The following is an 18938-nucleotide window of genomic DNA, read 5'->3' on the forward strand; positions in this document are numbered from 1 at the left end:
GCTACTATCGTTCGCTACATACATCAAGTCTGAGACTGCAATCACTAAAGTTGTTTGCGGTGAAAACAAAAATGAAGGGTTTTGTAGAAAACAAAGTATTCAGGGATTGGATCATCTCTAACCAATCAGAGTATCGAAGCCAATGACACATTTTCTAAACGTCACTTTACTACAGAGTTTCTAAACCCAGAAGCGCAACATCGCGAGAATTCCAGGAACACTTGCGAAAGAGACCAAACAGGCCAGGGTTTGAGAAGTCAATGAGAAAAATAAAATCTTCCTTAGTTGTAAATTTTCTTTAAAAAAGGTACAACCTACATTTGAGCCAATGTCTGAAGTAGTTGAACATGTTATTACTACAACCTTGTGAAAGTGACAAACTGACACGTTTTCATTTCTGTCAAAAACAACTTTATATCATAAAAAGTGCCTTTGATTTGATGGCCTGCACATGCGCAGTTCGGCGTGAGACTCCCGTTAGACCAGATGTTTCTGTGCATGAGCTAGCCAACGTCGCCATGACATTGCCTACAGGAGTGATCTGGGACTTCTATTGGAGAAGGAATTTCTGCCTATATACATACTGTACTGTCTTTGGCTTTACTCACTTGTGTTCTGGCTCAACCCATCGGCCTCGCTAACCAATCAGACAATCTAGGATGCACAGTACCAGTCAAAGGTTTGGACACACCTACTCATTCAAGCGTTTTTCTTTATTTTCTACATTCTAGAATAATAGTGAAGACATCAAAACTATGAAATAACACGTGGAATCATGTAGTAACCAAAAGAAAGTGTTAAACAAATCAAAATAGATTTTATATTTGAGATTCTTCAAAATATCCACTCTGTCTTGATGACAGCTTTGCACACTTGCCATTCTCTCAACCAGCTTCATGAGGTAGTCACCTGGAATGCATTTCAATTAACAGGTGTGCCTTGTTAAAAGTTCATTTGTGGAATTTCTTTCCTTCTTAATGCATTTGAGACAATCAGTTGTGTTGTGACAAGGTATGGGTGGTATACAGAAGATAGCCCTATTTGGTAAAAGACCAAGTCCATATTAGGGCAAGAACAGCTCAAATAAGCAAAAAGAAGCGACAGCCCATCATTACTTTAAGACATGAAGGTCAGGCAATACAGAACATTCCAAGAACACTAGAATTAATTGCACCTCGGAAATTTCAGCGCAAATAAATGCTTCACAGATGATTTCTGCATGTGTGGTTCTACCGTGAAGCATGGAGGAGGTGGTGTGATGGCGTTTGTGTGTGTGTGTGGGGGCCGGGGGGGGGGGGGGGCTTTGCTGGTGACACTGTCTGTGATTTCAAAGCACACTTAACCAGCATGGCTACCACAGCATTCTGCAGCGATACGCCATCCCATCTGGTTTGCGCTTAGTGGGACTATCATTTGCTTTTCAAAAGGGCAATGACCCAACACACCTCCAGGCTGTGTAAGGGCTATTTGACCAAGAAGGAGAGTGATGGAGTGCTGCATCAGATGACCTGGCCTCCACAATCACCCGACCTAAACCCAAGTGAGATGGTTTGGGATGAGTTGGACCGCAGCGTGAAGGAAAAGCAGCCAACAAGTGCTCAGCATATGTGGGAACTCCTTCAAGACTGTTGGAAAAGCATTCCAGGTGAAGCTGGCTGAGAGAATGCCAAGAGTGTGTGAAATATATTTTGATTTGTTTAACACTTTTTGGGTTACTACATGTGTGGTATTTCATAGTTGTGATGTCTTCACTATTATTATACAATTTAGAAAATAGTAAAAATAAAGAAAAACCCATGAATGAGTAGGTGTGTCCAAGCTTTTGATGGTACTGTATATCCATTCTAGGAATCATAGGGGAGTAAACTTAGACCCAGACTCATTGTGGAGGAGAAACTAACGTCCGTGGTTGTGGCATATCATTTGGCCGAAGCAATGACTTTGGGTAGCTAGGCAAACATATTTCATGTCCACAGCTGATTCCAAGGCCCTCGTAAGGCCAGGGGAGTTGGAACTGGGCAAGAAGAGTAAAAAGAGAACATGTTTTGGTCAATAAGGGACATGAGAAAGATATGTTGACAATCTTGGACAATATGCTCTCACTCCCAGAGAGGAAGAGACTAATCAGAATGCCAGGATTAGATTAGTTACACAGAATAAAAAGCATTCCTGGATGCTTGCATATCGGATAGTATCAGGGACGGCCCTGACTCATTGTTCTTGTCACGGAACTATTTGATGACCGTATACCGAGCAGCCGGAACCCCACCGCGACTCCCACCCAGAGAAAACAAAGCAGTTGTGTGGGGTTGGCACTTCTTAACCCACACAGCCAGCTCTCGTAGTCTGGCCTCAGACTAGTCGGTCAACCTCGCCGCCACACCTTCTTTGAACTGCTGAGGATCACGGAAGGGAGTAGGGAGGGACACCCACAACACATGTCTGGTTCCCGTCTGGTGTCAATTTATTACACGTCACTGACTCCACCCCCCAATCCCGCCATGCTGGAGTCATACAAGGAAACAGTCTGAATTGAGACAGTGCCAAAAAAGGAGGCAGTCTGGGGTAATTATCTAATTCATTGGTGGTAGGAGGGGGGCTTGATTCTAATCCAAGTTTTATAGAGGCACCAGATGTTAAAGTCAAAACAAACACCCTGAAAAGAAGGGGGGGAAAGTCTGCTGGGCCTGGGAAGCAGTGTTTTTGCAATAGGGTTTACTTTACACCACCCTGGTCTGTGTGAAAGAAGAGAAATCATGTATGCCATGTGAGAGACTTGACGCACAGTGCTCCAACACTCATTTCACTACTGGGTTCAAACCTCCCCCTCCTGACGGTGGCAGTTGAAGTACACACTAGAGTGTCACTCCTGGAAGTCTTTGCAGAAGCTACACGCTACCTCTTAGCTGTTGCTGCAAGTCATATTTCAGGAAAATGGAGCAAGACTGGGGGGGGAGTGAGGAATTAAACGGGGCAGATAGAGGTCTGGTTAATGATGTCTCTATGTGCAGCCATGACTCTGGGGAGTAGGCTGCAACTGCAGAGCCCATTACTGTAACTGCTGAGGTGGATAGACCTCCTCCTCCTTAATGGTGCCCTCTTTCAATGTGCTTCACCTGCCACGTCAGACCGACCAATTGGCATCACAGCAGGGGTGCAGTCACTCAATGGCAAGCCGGCAGCTACTCTAGTTACCTTGGATGCGAACACGCAATTGCATGCACGTACACTCAAATACAGATGCATTTGAACGAGGGCACACAAAACCCGGATACACACAAGAGAACAAAAAGACACACTCCTGCACACACAGCTTTCTCCAGTAGGTGTAGTCAACCACACAGTAAAGGTGGAAGAGGAGAAACAGAAGTGGGAAAGCTGCAACTCATTTAAAAACATATGACCATGGGCCTCCCGAGTGGCGCAGCGGTCTAAGGCACTACATTGCAGTGCTTGAGGCATCACTACAGATCCGGGTTCGATTCCAGGCTGTGTCACAAACGGCCGTGACCGGGAGTCCCATAGGGCGGCGCACAATTGGCCCAGCTTCGTCCGGGTTAGGGGAGGGTTTGGCCGGGGGGGGGGGTTTACTTTCAGGCTGGCTTTGGTTGTCAGTTGAACGATGTTTCCTCCGACACATTGGTGCAGCTGGCTTCCGGGTTAATCGGGTGGGTGTTAAGAAGCGCGGTTTGGCGGGTCATATTTCAGAAGACACACGACTCGCCTTTTCGGGTTCGGGAAAGGCGAACCCAACGGTGTAACTCCCCAATGCCAGAGTGTGCAAAGCTGTCATCAAGGCAAAGGGTGGTTACTTTGAAGAATCTAAAATATATTTTAATTTGTTTAACACTTTTTTAGCTACTACATGAGTCCATGTGTTATTTCATAGTTTTGATGTCTTCACTATTACTCTACAATGTAAAAAAAATAGTAAAAATAAAGAAAAACCCTTGAATGACTACGTGTCCAAACTTTTGACTGGAACTGTATAAAAAAAATCATAAAAGGCACTCGCACATCTGAGCTATCTTTTTTTACAGGTGCATGGTAACAGTTGAATAAAATTAGAAAAAAACAAGCTTTATGTATGGGCCTCACGGCCTTCGTCAAAGCTCTGGCGAAGGCTGTGAGGCCTATACGTAAAGCGTCTTTAAGAGCAGTGTCACTATCAAGGGCAGTTTCTTATTTTCTCACTAATACATTTTTTAAATAAAAATGACCACAAAGGCATGTACATACACACACATCCCCCTTATATAGGTTCATGACTGAAGTGCGTAGTTGATAGCTCGTGAAAGCAGACAGGAGACTAAAGGAGCTGCCTTGTGGTAAAGCTATTCAGAGCTCTAGAGAATAAGACTGATGTCATTTAACAAATGAAATGCATAGCAGACGAGTCGGGCCGAAAACAGGTGCGCGCCTGAGAAGAAGAGTACTGAGCAAAGGAAACAGCACAGCCTACTTCCATTTTCCTGTGTGCTCTACTGCCTCAGCTCTATGCACTCACTGTATGTGATTTGGATGATAAATAAAAGGGGGGAAAAACCTTTCAAGCACTTCATTCACAACTTTGAGCAATTTGGAGCAACTAAGTAAATATTTGAATAGGCCTGTGAACCATTAAGGGGACCACTAACAAGCTGTGGTTCCGGTGTTTAACACAGAGCAGTAATACATGCAGTTAGCCTGGTGGGGACTGTGGAAATGTCCGCCCGCTCAAAGAGTCAGTCTTCACTGGGCATATTATGGTCGCTCGGAGTGTTTAAAGAGCCATGCGGAGGAAGGTTAGCAAAGAGAAGGGAGAAAACAGCTCTCTCTCTCTCTCTTTACTGGTGTCACAAGACCAGCCCCCTGCAGCTTCTGACCAGTGAATGAGTCAAGTACACACACCTCTCTGAAGGCCACTCAATTACACAGCAAAAGAGGAGTCTGATGTTAAGCAGGATTAAATGTGGATGACATGCAAATTTGAACACAAAATAGAAGAGAAAAAAACAGGACAAAATGGTAAACTGAGAACAAGTGTACCAGCTTACATTGACAACCTGGTAAATATGTTGTTTTTTTTTTTTACTTACTTACTGCCGGACTTATTCCAACACTTTGTCCAAAACTAACTCAAAAGGCGTTTGGTTGTATACTACTCCTTAGTGAAAACTGTAAAAACTACTAAAGGGGGGTACCCTTGGACCTGAACAGTCACCACCTGCCAGCAATAATACTCACACTTTGGTGAGGACATAAACTGAGGTACTAAAACCGTCAAGGAAAACAAACCCTAGTTTGAAATAGAAAGCCAGCTAGTGCCGAACCCCTGGTGTAGCTAGCTACCTCACGTTACTCTAGGCTACATCAATGGATGGTTCCATTTATGTCTGGAGAAACCGCTTTCCATCCGACTGACCCTCTGCCCTTCAATTGACCCCTTCAAAACATATTTTGACACATTGAACACACTTCCTTTGTGTTCAGTGGGGCTTTATTGTGTCATCTGGAGACTTTCGAACATACAGTATATGAGGTCCAAAATTCCCCATCGCACATTGGCTCCTCAGCCATCGCCAACAAACTTTCAAGTTGGTCTAGTCTGAGCAGATTCTCACAGGTTATAATGCACTTGGCGTTTGGGTGCGAGATGATTCTCAGCTTTCATGAGCCACCACTGCCTGTGAACACTGGACAAGATGGGGCATGCCTCAAAAGCATTCAGATTTGGGCTTTTTCAACACTTAGTGGCTATTTGAGACCGTGTGAGAACTGTCCATCTCAACACTACAGACTCACAGGGACCGATTGAAAAGATATACTACTGATGTGATGTGCTTGAAGATCGAGGTGACTGAGCAGTGGGGGCAAGTGGGACTTTTTCCCTCAGCCCTCAATGATTATCAATTACCGAAGAGCTCAGAAGGTGAAAAGGTCAAATAAAGACAAACAGGGAGCGTCGCCAAACCCCAAGGGTGTAGTACACTTTATCACACCGTTAACAGTGACCCGCATCCACTCTCAGTGGGCATGTTCTGGTAGGCAGTACAATGAGTAACTTTTAAACTGGAAATTTAGGATTCAAATTTCTCTTGGTATACTTGTCTGATTATACCAAGTGACAATGCAAATATCAAGCTTTGAAGGAAGAGAGCTTTAACTACCTAGGGGGGCAGAATTGTTGTGAGTTTGTTAAAGCAGAATTGTTGTGAGTTTGTTAAATACTCCCGTAAAAGTCAAACAAAGTTTATAAATTAGCAGGGGACTGATAAACTCAGCTTGAGGGAGGAGTGGATAAATTAGGACCAAATGTGTCTTGCAACAACAAAAGAATCCAGCGAACGTAAACAGTTTCTGGCCTGCTCACATCTACCAACGTGTAGGCATCATGGTGGATACTTAGCAATGCCAAAGGCAACGTGTCATAGTTACATACAAGGAGCATATGAGGATGCTTGAGGGACAAGGAATAAGACTGTGCGTTCGCCTGGAAATATCAACTGATGATTCTGGAAAACATATGGGCCAGTGTGCTGTGGAAGGGATGCTATGAAGAGGAATGAAAGATCCTTGTACGAAGCTCCTTTGAAGTTTTTCAGGACTGTCTCCAGGAGTACGACATGAAGAGCGGTACCGCAAAAGAAGCACGTTAGGCAGAGGCATAATAAATTCAGCTGTGTTAAAAATAGAGTTCTTTGAGATGCACAAACAGTTGCAATCTCTCAACACATTTCTGTAGTTTTTTTCAGCTCTACAGTATGTGAAAAGAATTGGTGCACTGCATTTCCCAACACTCCAGGGAGCCCGATTTGCTTGACAAATGGAACTAGTCCGAGGAAAGACATTCAGGAAACTAGAATATCAGCCACATGAGGACAGAGGATATCAAAGATATCATAACCTGACAAGGATGCCTTAGATCATTTCTAAAACGGAGTTCCTTTAAGAGAATTTAAATCTATCTTTTGTTGATTCACGTACAAAATCTGTTAAAGGGGCATAATTTCTAAGAGCACTTCCGCTTTGAACAGTTGGATAATGGATAATTAAATCTATCCATTTATGACTACATAAGACATTTGGCCTTCTTGATGGCTTACTTACATCCAGCTAGCTTCTCAGAACCTAACAAAAGCTTGAGGGGGAACACATCTGAAAGCCCATCCTCCATGAGCCCACTGCAGTTTTCTTAAGTGAAAGCGACAACCCAGCAACACAATTACAAAGATTCCTGAAGAAACTGCTCTCACCCTGCATGTGCAGAGGCCACGGCAACAAATCAATGAGGGAGTTCATTAATGAAGAGGCATGGACTGTCAGAGAACAATGGCCTTGAAAAGGAGCTGTCCACGGCAATCTTTGGCAGGCCCCCTGACGGAGGGCCTCCACACTTCCATGTAACCCCACTCCCAACAAAGGCCGGTGCACTCCTGACCCCCCTGCCCAATCAATGTCCCACACACCACAGAGATTTGCTTGCAGTATTGTATCCCAACAGCCTAGGCTCACCAGTCGGGAGGACAGCCTCCAAAAATGATTGGGTCAGTACCGTGACCCCCCCCCCCCCCCGTTCCCTCTTTCCACTGTTTAGCCCCATCGGGAGGATTTATCATTTGTAGGAAGGCCCCAGAGAGAGAGCCTGAGACTGGGTGATAACAGGGAGCCTGCTGCCTCTGGCTCCAGTTGTATGAGATACCTCACACTTCTAATGCACGTCAAGGAGGAAACACGCTGGGTACTCTTGGGGTGGAAAAGATTACTTTTCATAGTTTCCGATTGTGTGATACCACATGGCATTTCTGCCCATTTGCTAAACAGACTGAAGTGAAGCTGTAGGAAAAAAACTGGATAAGAGCGTCTGCTAAATGACTTAAATGTAAATGTAAATGTAAAACATTGCCTCAAGCATTAAGGTCTATTTTTTTTTAAACAAAGACTAAGTTGAAGAGACGCAAAAAACACTTAAACTTTCATTGACCGAATAGAACAACCTGGTCATTAAAAGGATAGTCCTGGATTATGGCAATACCATTTTTATGTCTCTGCGTCCAGTATGAAGGAAGATGTAGTTAGCGAGCCAATGCAAACTATCGTTAGCGCTAGCTTAGCGCAAAGACTGGAAGTCTTAGCGCTAAGCTAATTAGCATTGGCTAGCAAAACTACCTCCAACTTCCTACATACTGGACGCAGAGGCATAAAATGTTATCCACAAGTTCATCTGATCCACAAGTTCATCTGACATTTCAACTACATTAAGTATGATAAGCTCCTTAAGAGGGATATGCAGGCCAAGGTGGCTGGCAGTGGGCAGCTCACTAGGCAAACATCCTCCTGTGTTGTCCCTAAGGCAATTACTCATGGATTGTCTCTGTGTGCATGCTTAATCCTTGTGTCTGAGGCCTTGTTAAAAACTTTCCTCCATGCCCCCTGTTCTGCCCCACAGCTGCTCGTTCCAGTCCAGCCTGGCTGGCTGGCTGTTGCCGCGGACAATGCCTGGAATGGCCATAGGAATCTCTGAGAAGATGAGGCTACGCCTTCCGCTGGCCCGGGAACACAACCACAACACATAATGAAGGGTTGTCGGACACACCATCAGGCTGCTTATCTAGAGGGAACGCGGTTGTAGGCTCTGTGAGAAAACCTATTAGTCTTTGTCTGTAGATACGGCTGGGGGTATATTGCTGTTAAGCTTTCAGATTACACCGCTCTTGGCAGAGTGGAGGAGCCTGGGGTGGCTGGACGCAGTATTGACATCTTTTAGAAAGGATATCAGTTGCATCCATTTCTCCGTACTCCGAGAGGAACCGCAACTCAGAACAATTGGAGAGGGGTTTGAAAAGGGGTTTGAAAAGGACGATTCAAGGCCAGGAAGAGTCCTTTGTGGATCATTCCTTCATGAGACAATGCAGCTAGCCTTCGCAGTCACCCTCCCCGCATCATCCATTCCCCCTGCTTTCCAAAATCTTCAGGAATTCAATTAGAAACCACTTGAGTATGGAGTGGAGGCCACTTCCTCATTGTTAACCAAGAACATTGAATTTACTCAATACAGAGAGTCTGGCTGGTGCAAACAGTTGCCCCAGATTACAGGAACAACACTGTCATTCCCCTAATAGTTCTCAATCTCCATACAGAACAATGCAGTCGGACAACATGCTTCACTAGCACATTGCTGGAATACCAACGTGATGGACTCAGAGTTGTGCCAGGATAAAATAGCCAGGGGGTACAGGAAGACAAAAAAATGTTCACGCAAAATGCAGGCTATAAATATCCATGATTCAACTGAGAAAAATGAGCAGCATGGGATGTGGGTGAGAGACAGTCAATGAGCCTGGTCCACCATTGGTCCCCCTATTGTGGACTCTTGTGTGGGGTACTGCCATGCTCAGGTTCCAGGAATGTTTCTCTGAAAGGAAGGCCCGTGTGTGTGCACAACGGGTGCTATCGGAACACATGAAATGTCAACATATTTACAGGCCAACACAAAGGATAGGCGCCGTTTATGCAACACGGTGTGGGTTTCACACTGGATGTCCTAACCCACATGTACCTGGGAGTAGGAAACCGCAGTTTGTTTGGAACCCATAATCAGAGATTACATGGTTTCGTAAAACCAAAAGTACTAGAAGTCATGTCTAAGAACTAGATAACTCATCTGTTGTTCAACGTTGATCGTTTGGAAGACCAGCAATATAGTTCTTGAGTCAGAGGCTTCACTCACGTTGTGAGGCCAAAAGCAAATCTCTGCCAGTGCCTCTAGTCTACTGTACAAAAGGCTCCTGTCTTGAACTCCTGCCATAGCAGTTCAAATGGGAGCGTAATTGAACAACAGCCATTAGTGAAGGGAACATTAACTTATCAGAAAAAATACATCTCTCCCTCTGAGCCAGATCTGGGGGTAGAGGCACGATAAATCAGATCAAAGGAGTGGTCTATTCATATTGATCCCACTTAGCCCTCGTTCTGCTACTGGCAGAGCCAGGGGCAACGCCAAGACTGCTCCAAATAACTAACTAAGACTGTCTGTGCCATTCTTTGACATCTTTTTAGTTCTAAGAAAGGCATACAAGTGATGGTGTATTTTGACTCTGAATACATTAGAGCGAGTGCCATTTGACCTGAGCACTTAGTCCACACCCTAATGGGCGCAGATGACGAGATGTCGATTAAGGCAGCCCCCCCCCCCCCCCCCCCCCCCCCCCCCGCACCTCTCTGATTCAGAGGGGATGGGGTAAATGCGGAAGACACATTTCAGTTGAATGCATTCAGTTGTACTAGTGACTAGGTATCCCCCTTTCCCTAATGTTCTGTGATGGCATTGCCTCTTTCAAAACACTGTGCATTTCTCTTGAAATCTGAGCAAAGTGACATCTGCAGTCAGAGACTTGCTTGCTCAAAATGAGAACGTATGTGATCATCAGACTAATATAAACCAAGGCTCTTGTAAAATAAGCTCAGCGGGTAAAACAAAGGCATGGTGGATTTGCCTTGTTTTACAGCAACCTAGGGGGGTTAATGACACAAGGCACAAACATCCTCTTAGTGGACAAACTGTTTTTCTTTTTATAGTTGTGGTTTTAAGAGAACGGTAATCCGAGTAGCACTTTTAGTGGCTCCTCCTCTGCAGGACACATTAAGCCCATTTATTTGGGGATGATAGACAAAGCTTTTACAGCCGCAAACCCAATTAAAGTTCCGTCCACTGTAATTGGTTTATCACACAACAGACTAGGTCCCATTAAGCTCTGTGTTGTATAGTGTCTCATAGATAGAGTATCACCCTCTGTGTAACACTAGAGGGCTCATCTGAACAGACCCGATCGATGCCATCAGTCAAGTTTGAGAGATGTGACGAGTGAGGCAGGTAGGTCCATATCAACGATTCCAGAGTGCTCAGATGAGATAAGCTATCATCAAACAGGACTGGTCTGGTGGGGCTGCTGGACCTCTTGAAATCAGCCCTCTTGAAACAGAACTTAGGCCATCTAGCTCCACAAATTCTCACCCCTTCCAGAATTAAAATCTTCCACACCAACAAGTACAGCCTGCATGGAATCACGTGCTGCTGTTGCTGCTACTGTGCTGACGAAACTCCCACATTACATTTTCTAAATGTCAGTTATTTAGCACAAAAGTGCGTAGTTTAATGGGAATGCAAAATTTGGGACGGCAAAATGTGTCGGCCTAAATACCAAACGTGACAAGCAATAAGGCAACTCTAAAAACGGGAACGACAACGGTTATTCTACATATTGCGAAACATCTGCAGAAGATCTGCTGCACGGTCAACATTTTTTCATTGCTGAAATACAGACTTGAGTAGGCTAGATGTGTTCAGCTCCCACTACCTTCAGACAGCCCTCAACTGTCAAGGATAAAAATGGAGACACTAGCACTTTTATAGCGAGACACAATTCTTTATAGTCACAGAATCAGCACACTGCTGGGAATCCAAAACAGCCCCGTCAGAGATCCTTCATGCACTCAAACAGGGATGTAGCCTATTGGCCATGTGTAAATACTTGTTTGTAAAAAACATAAAAACATTGGTTCTTTATTGTTTAGTCATCAACAAGGAGGTGAGGGATAGAGAACCAAAAAGCACTTGGGTCTTCCTTTGTTGTCTATTTACCTCATTTAATATGAAGTTGCTTCTCTGATTGACAGTGCCCAGTGGTGGTGTCCATTGATAGAAATGACAATTAATATTAGGCCTACTTCCCACACACAAAACAAGAATAAAACCCTTGACCTTTCACCTGCTTAAATCAACTGGATTAATCAAATGCGGTTTGCATTTGTTCATTGCGCATTAATAACATTATTAGAGCAGTAAGAAGGAAAATCTGTAGAAATGACACTGTCGTGTTCAAAATCACTGCTGCGGGCCAAGGCACCTTTTGAGTGCATTTCTGATTCCAGTCAGCCGCCAGGACACATTACGTGTTCGCAGTTCACTGCATTGTCTAATTGGGCAAACAGACTCAAGGCCTTGTTGTACTTGGGTAAATTCATTTGAATTCAATCACTTTTTGACAGCAATCCCTGTTGATTTGAACAAAACCTTCCAGACATTTTGCCCATTGTAGAAGTGCTCAGAAAGGAACTTTTGGACCTGAATGCCAAAACATTCAAAAATATATACCTCACCATACTATGAGACATCCATGTCTCCATCACCGGAAAATATAAACGGTTGAGATTGATATCATTTCAAAGTTTACAAAAACAGGGCTGCCAACTATTTAATACTTTTTGTGAAAAAGATTTCCAAAAACCAATGTTTTTAACATTGAGATTTTCAGATTTTTTTTCATATTCGCATACTTCATCGCTTAGTCCCTATTTTGCATCATTTAAGGTTGTGTTGTGCCTGTCCTCAGTTGAGACAAAACATGCCCTTACAACAATTGCACTTGTGTTTTCCCTGTCACAATGAGGAAAGGTCAATGTAAAAAAATTTTTTTTTTTAGTATTTTAATAATCTGAAACGTTTCCACACAGACACACTCTCTACAAGATACTGTTGAGAGACACTGAAGGTTTAGGCCAGAGCAGGCCACAAGAAACATCTACACAACAACCACAGACAGCTCTGAACAGTTACCTATAGGCTATATAACATGTGCCCAGAGTTTCCTGGTCAGGTCATGCGGTCCGGAAAAACTCCTGGCCCTGCTAGGCCATAACCACTGAACACGAAATTTAATCTAACCATTTACACCTTCAGATTTCTGTAGAAAAGGTTAATCACCGGTCAGCTTTAAACAGCTGCCTGCCTCCTTCACACCTCCGAAACCACAAGTTTATAGCTCTCTAGTACAGGTGTGTAGATAATCTGTCTGAGGTTGCCTGGAATCAAAGCCTCAACTCGCTGCCAGGATGTTATTCTGATGACATGCCTTCAAAGCTCGAGGCAAAACCTTCCAAAGAAATAAGCTTTTTGTGAGTAAGAAACATTTCTGGGATCTTTTATTTCAGCTCATGAAACATGGGACCAACACTTTACATGTTGCGCTTATATTTTTGTTCAGTGTACATCTTTACATCCAGGCTGTATCACAACCGGACGTGATTGGGAGTCCCATAGGGCAGCGCACAATTGGCCCAGCGTCGTCCAGGTTTGGCCGGTGTAGGCCGTCATTGTAAATAAGAATTTGTTCTTAACTGACTTACCTAGTTAAATAAAAGGTTCAATTAAAAAACAATACATGCATGATAATCCAATCAAATTTGATTTTTGACATGCGCCAACTACAACAGGTTGTAGACATTACCGTGAAATTCTTACTTACAAGGAGGAAGCTTAGCAACACACCTTTCATGCAAACAATGGCAATACAGCAGCTTTAGGGACATGATCAAGGGCTTAGGTGGGTCTCCTCATGCACAACCAAGAATGGAGCAGGCATATTTCAAAAATGTTGCTGGTCTCAAATGCTGGTCACTTGTTATATAACTTCAGAAATGGCTGACATTAGCTGTTGTTGCCTTTTGAACAATGGCTAGGTGATTAGTAATATGTGGAAGTGGTGCATACGCAGTCTGTGGTGCGAAGCTTCCCATGTGGGAAATGCTATTTATATCATTTGACAGGGCGAGGCTCAGAGCTCTGTTGGCTGTATAGAGATGGCTGGTGTTGGTAGGTTTTCATAGAACAAAGCATAGGTGTCCTTTCTGATAACGACCTGCAAGTTTGATGAAGCTCACCCATCTAATAAACCAGCGTAAAACAGTATTTCGGGCGTAGCCTAACATAAATACTTAATTTTTGAGACAGGTGCCACATTCATAGCAAAGCTCTTCTATTCCTCAATAGACATGAAACAAAAACAAATGCAGAGCTATTGTTTGCATGATATAACTTCCCACTGTGCTGACCATGTTTCCCTGGGAAACTGGTTATTATTGTAAGTTAATGTATCATTAGGGCCAAGCGATTCGTTTTGAACTCGTTGATTGTAAACTAATGGCTAAAGGAGGAGTCTCCAAGTAAACAAAGAGGCGAATTCCCATTACGCAGTTCTATTATCCAATAACTCCTTGGCTTTTATTCTATTAAGTACATAATAGCAACAATAGAGAAGCTGTGTAAAATCAATGACGATTAGTAGCCTAATTGGAGAAGATACGTTTCCACTTTCCTCTGTGTGAGAGCACTGCAGGACAAACAGAGCTAGTAGCCTGCTTGATGAAAACGCCCAACCATTAATAAAATAGCCTACTGTGATGACAGCATCTTGCCAATTACCTCAGGGTACGTTTATAACCGACCTACGTACTACAACTAGGTTGAAGTTATGCATTAGCTATAACCTCTGTCGTGTCCAGTGATGCGGACCTTGAAGTAGCCGATGCTTCTAAATTCACCGCACAACTCACCTCCTCCAAAGCAGTAACGGTATTCCGACAGTGGGACATTCTAGTGGTGAAGTTTGAAGCCGTCGGCGCTTTATAATCTTCATTTGTCTCCGCCACGAACTCCGAAACTGTAATTTGGTCCGGCATTTTTTATCCTTTTTGAAAATATATTGTATTCCTGTTAAACACCAGGGATTTAATTCGAATTTGAGAAAAGTTTACAATAGAAAAGTCTGATAAAATGCTCTCAAGTTAAGCATTGCAGAGTGCTATTCCCTTGTCCGCGCAGTCACAACCTCACTGCAACAATGTTGCACGCTTCTAACTCAGTTGCTACTGCAACCTTTTCGATTCGATGGCTCACTGCTCTAAACTGTATACTTCCCCCTCAATTTGGCGGGTCCCACTCGACTTCCAGGGAAATCCCAAAAAAACGTATAGGCTTTTCTCTTCTGGTGGTGCCCTCTGTCTTCCAAAGCTCAAATAAAGCCTGTGAACTTATTTCCTAGCCTGGGAAACAACACGACGTTTAATGAAAGTGCAGAAATTGACAAAGGTGAAGAAGGAGGGATTCAATGGATGTGCACTATCCAATGGAGAACACCAGCTGGTAAATATGACCCAATCAGAGTCGAAGGAAGGCGTGGTCTCAGTCATCATTACAGTGGCATTCTGAGAAAGGTTTTTTAAAATGGATTAAAACTGACTGAAGTATTGAAATAGCACTCAATCTGTTCATTATTATGTTTCCATTCATTGTAAGATGAAACTAAATCATATCTTAATTCATACACACATTAAATTACAATTAAAAAGTGAACTTATTGTTTGGAAAAGGCGATACCTACTCAGTTGCACAACTGAACGTAATTCAATATCTTTAAAAGGCTATAAAATGAAAGCTTGTGGAAAGCAAATAATTATTAGCAACAGCTTGACTTACAAAGCACAAATTATTTTATGGTGCATTTGCGTTTGCAAAAGAGGCTCATAGAGATAAAAGACTCATCATGGATATAATCCATTTTAGCATGGACATTGCCATTGAGAGCGTCCACCATTTTAAAGTAGTCAACTGGGTGGGGATTCCTATGAGTTGGGAGCAATCAGCTGGTTGGACGTACTGCCAAATTCTCAAAAACGACGTTGGAGGCGACATATGGTAAAGAAAATAACATAAAATTCTCTGGCAACAGCTCTGGTGGACATTCCTGCAGTCAGCATTCCAATTGCACGCTCTTTTATATCAACTCATGAAACATGGAACACTTGACATATTTTCATTCAGTAAGGATACGTACTTTGTATGTTCGTGGAAATCATGATCCATTTGAATACGGTGTTGAATACAGAAAATGCATATTTGAGTCTTTATCACAAGAGCCTCCTTTTGACAATGCTATGTCCAAACAATCCTTTGGAGACTTGCATTTTAAACCCTTATCTTCAGATGAGCAGGTGGCTGTGTTGTGCTGTGTAGAACTGGTTGTCAAGCATGGGATCCGTCATGGCAGCTTCTGTCTGTTATTCATATTCGTGTAGTTCTCTAGATTATTGCCTGTCTGCCATGAGAAAATAGTCCTCTCAAAAAAGATGTCTATTCCCCTCTCGTTTCATTATTATTTTATTGTGGAATGTGTATCAGAATGTATGATAACACCAATCTGTTGTAGGGCTCCGGAGAGCAGGTTGACTTCAACGTTGTAATGTCAGCCCTATTCCTGATGGACTATTTCTGTCATTTCAGTAGGCATAATTCACCAAGAGCGAAGAGAGAAAGAGGTAGGTAGGTAGGTAGAAGGATTGAGAGAGATGCAGAGAGAAGGAAAGAGAGATAGACAGACAGGCAGACACAGACACAGACAGGCAGACCTCAAGGCTTTACCTAAGGTTCCTACGACACGATGACCACTTCCAGTTCACGTCCTCATCATGTTCCCCGCTTCCTCTTTGTGTCCACCTTTGGTTATGGAGGGAAGCCGAGTATTGGAATCAATGCAAGAAACATAAATGTACTAATGTAACACTGACAAGGAGTTTCTACCATGTCAATGCTAGCGTTACACCCTGCTGCGTCGCAACAAAATACTAATTAAAATGATCATTAGAAGAGGACTATTATCGCCACAAGAAAAGCATACACCAATTATAACTAGCCGCATTAGCACTGCCACGAAACAGTGAGCAGAGTATTCTCATGAGAGAAAACAATGACAGGTTTTGTATGAGAAACAACCCAGAAATAGACATGAAAGTTTCATATTCTACCCCAAACATAGCTGAGTATTAAAAAAGCAGCTCCGTCCTTATACATTGAGGTGTTTTGAATAGTCTCTCCTACACTGTGGTTCACTCAGCTCCCTAACGCTTGTGTTTTTCCTGGGCTTTGTGATGAAGAATCTGCTGACGTTCCCTGTTTCATTCAACCTCGGCGGGACCGCCACCGTTTATAAATAGAGACCCACAACACTGGGCTGCGTTCAGCACAACCCCAGTGAACATCTGCTACCCAGAGTTACAGCGCTGTGGCCAAAGGTAGCCACACTCCCCCTTGATTATTAACATCCTTTCGTATTGTTATACATAGTCACGCTCTGGGATATGGTCGTAAGGATCATCATTCACTCTGCTCTGTATAGACCAGGGGTTTTCTTGACCACATCACCTCACCGGGAAACTCTGGGCCCTAGATTACTTTCCGTCCCTGTGTAGGCCCATCGAAAGTTTGAAAATGAAGCTATGGGGCAAGCTTTTCTTCTAGCCAACATATCATGTATATAGTCTTGGATTAAAACCAGTATCAATATTGTGAAGCCTCAATGTTTTGCTGTTGTCTTCTACGGCCAAGTTTTTGCCAATGCTCATGAAGAGCTTCCAAGTCAGAAGCTGCCAGTCTGCTTAATAAACCTAACACAAGATTGTTTATTAGTCGGTGGGCATCCTCATTATGGATCCGAGGTGAATCCAAACAACAGGCGCTCTGAATATCAAATCGGAAAGCCAACTCTGTTTGCTCTAGCAGATATCCATGTATGACAAAACGTATTGGCACTGCTGGAGGAGAGTTTCTTTGACATTTGAATTTCAAATGTGCCCTGAACACACGTTCAACAATCCCTTGATTCTGCATTTCATTTGACATCATAGTGTATGCCAAACTGCTTTCTTATTTCAAAATAAGGTGAGGAATAGTGACATAGCTGTAACATGACATCCTACTGCAGTATAGAGATACATCATTCACATGTATACAGTATAGAGTATTTCTTACACAGAAACTAGGATCCAGAGACAGCTGCAGACTCACAGAACAGTAACCAAAAGCAGACGGAATTCTGTATTAAAGGTTCCTTGGCAAGAATGTTCATGATACCATTGTGTCCTAAATTGAAAAGGCAGACCCATAGGGTAGGGTTCTGGTACACTCTGTCTTCAGATTCTGGTCAGAGAAAGCCCACACATCCAATGTAGTTTCATTGACTTGGTACTTCCTTGTTATGGGAAACTAACATCATGCCAAAGCAATGCTCTAGATCAGGGGTGTCAAACTCATTCCACGGAGGGCCTAGTGTCTGCAGGTTTTTGGTTTTTCCTTTCAATAAAGCCCTAGACAACCAGGTGTGGGGAGTTCCTAACTAATTAGTGATGTTAATTCATCAATCAAGTACAAGGGAGGAGCGAAAACCCGCAGACACTCGGCCCTCCGTGGAATGAGTTTGACACCTGTGCTCTAGATGGTTGTAATGTCACTTTTTCCTCATTCCACTGTCAGGGCTTCATTCATACCCAGTATTGTGTAACTAACAGGTGAAAGAACCACACAATCATATTCCACTTTCAAATAGAATGTTAACAAGTTGATATTACATATAAAGAACATAATATTACAGTATGTGCTCTCATTTTGAACATTATCACTTTTGCATGAACATGAGGAAGGTATGATTGCCACAGTAAATAAGAATGCCTAGCTACTCTGAAAGAGCCTGACAGACAATTGTGTTGGCCTTTCGATGGATTAAATATGTTGTTTTGTTGGCAGGCTAAAGCAATGCTTGCTAGATAAATGGACAAAATGTATGCATGAATTGAATGGGCTCTCTGTCTCTTCAAGGTCATAGGACAATGGAACTATACTGTGGGAAACAGAAGAGGGGGGTAGTTCATTTTTTTTTTTTTTTTAATGCTATTCTGAAAACCCCTGTAATCTTAGAGGAAACCTATTTTTAACCCAATGCTACTTTCTCTTACTTTCCCTCCACCTCTGCACTCCACAAAGTCTCTGTGTGGTGCGAACGCCTTGCAGAGAGAAGACAGAGGTATAAGCAGGCTGGTTTGACAGTGAGCTCTATTTTAATAACTCACAGATGGTGGTGCCTGAAATGGGATGTCTTCGGGTCATCATTATTTTCCTGCTTGCTTCTTCGACAGATCAGCTTGTATCTTCATACTCAGAACTTACTTATTAATCCCCCTACCTCTTGTTATCATTGTCAACAGTGTTATTACACTAACTGTGACTATAAGTGAATAAACATTGATTGATGATGTATTTTGTAATAAGAGTAATAATAAGATAGTAATAAGTA

The 18938-nt window shown here is 43.0% G+C and overlaps 1 protein-coding gene across 1 annotated transcript in view; it reads right to left on the reverse strand.

The window, feature by feature from the left end:
• asap2a (ArfGAP with SH3 domain, ankyrin repeat and PH domain 2a) overlaps positions 1-14730 on the reverse strand; it is a 94490-nt gene extending 79760 nt beyond the window's left edge. The window contains exon 1 of the mRNA XM_038967273.1: positions 14371-14730. Within this exon, the coding sequence (XP_038823201.1) occupies positions 14371-14496 (126 nt within the window). The 5' untranslated portion in view covers positions 14497-14730. The remainder of the gene's footprint in view (positions 1-14370) is intronic.
• Between the last annotated feature and the right edge of the window lie 4208 nt (positions 14731-18938).

This window comes from Salvelinus namaycush, chromosome 28 (assembly GCF_016432855.1).
Source record: "Salvelinus namaycush isolate Seneca chromosome 28, SaNama_1.0, whole genome shotgun sequence".
Lineage (NCBI taxonomy): Eukaryota > Metazoa > Chordata > Actinopteri > Salmoniformes > Salmonidae > Salvelinus > Salvelinus namaycush.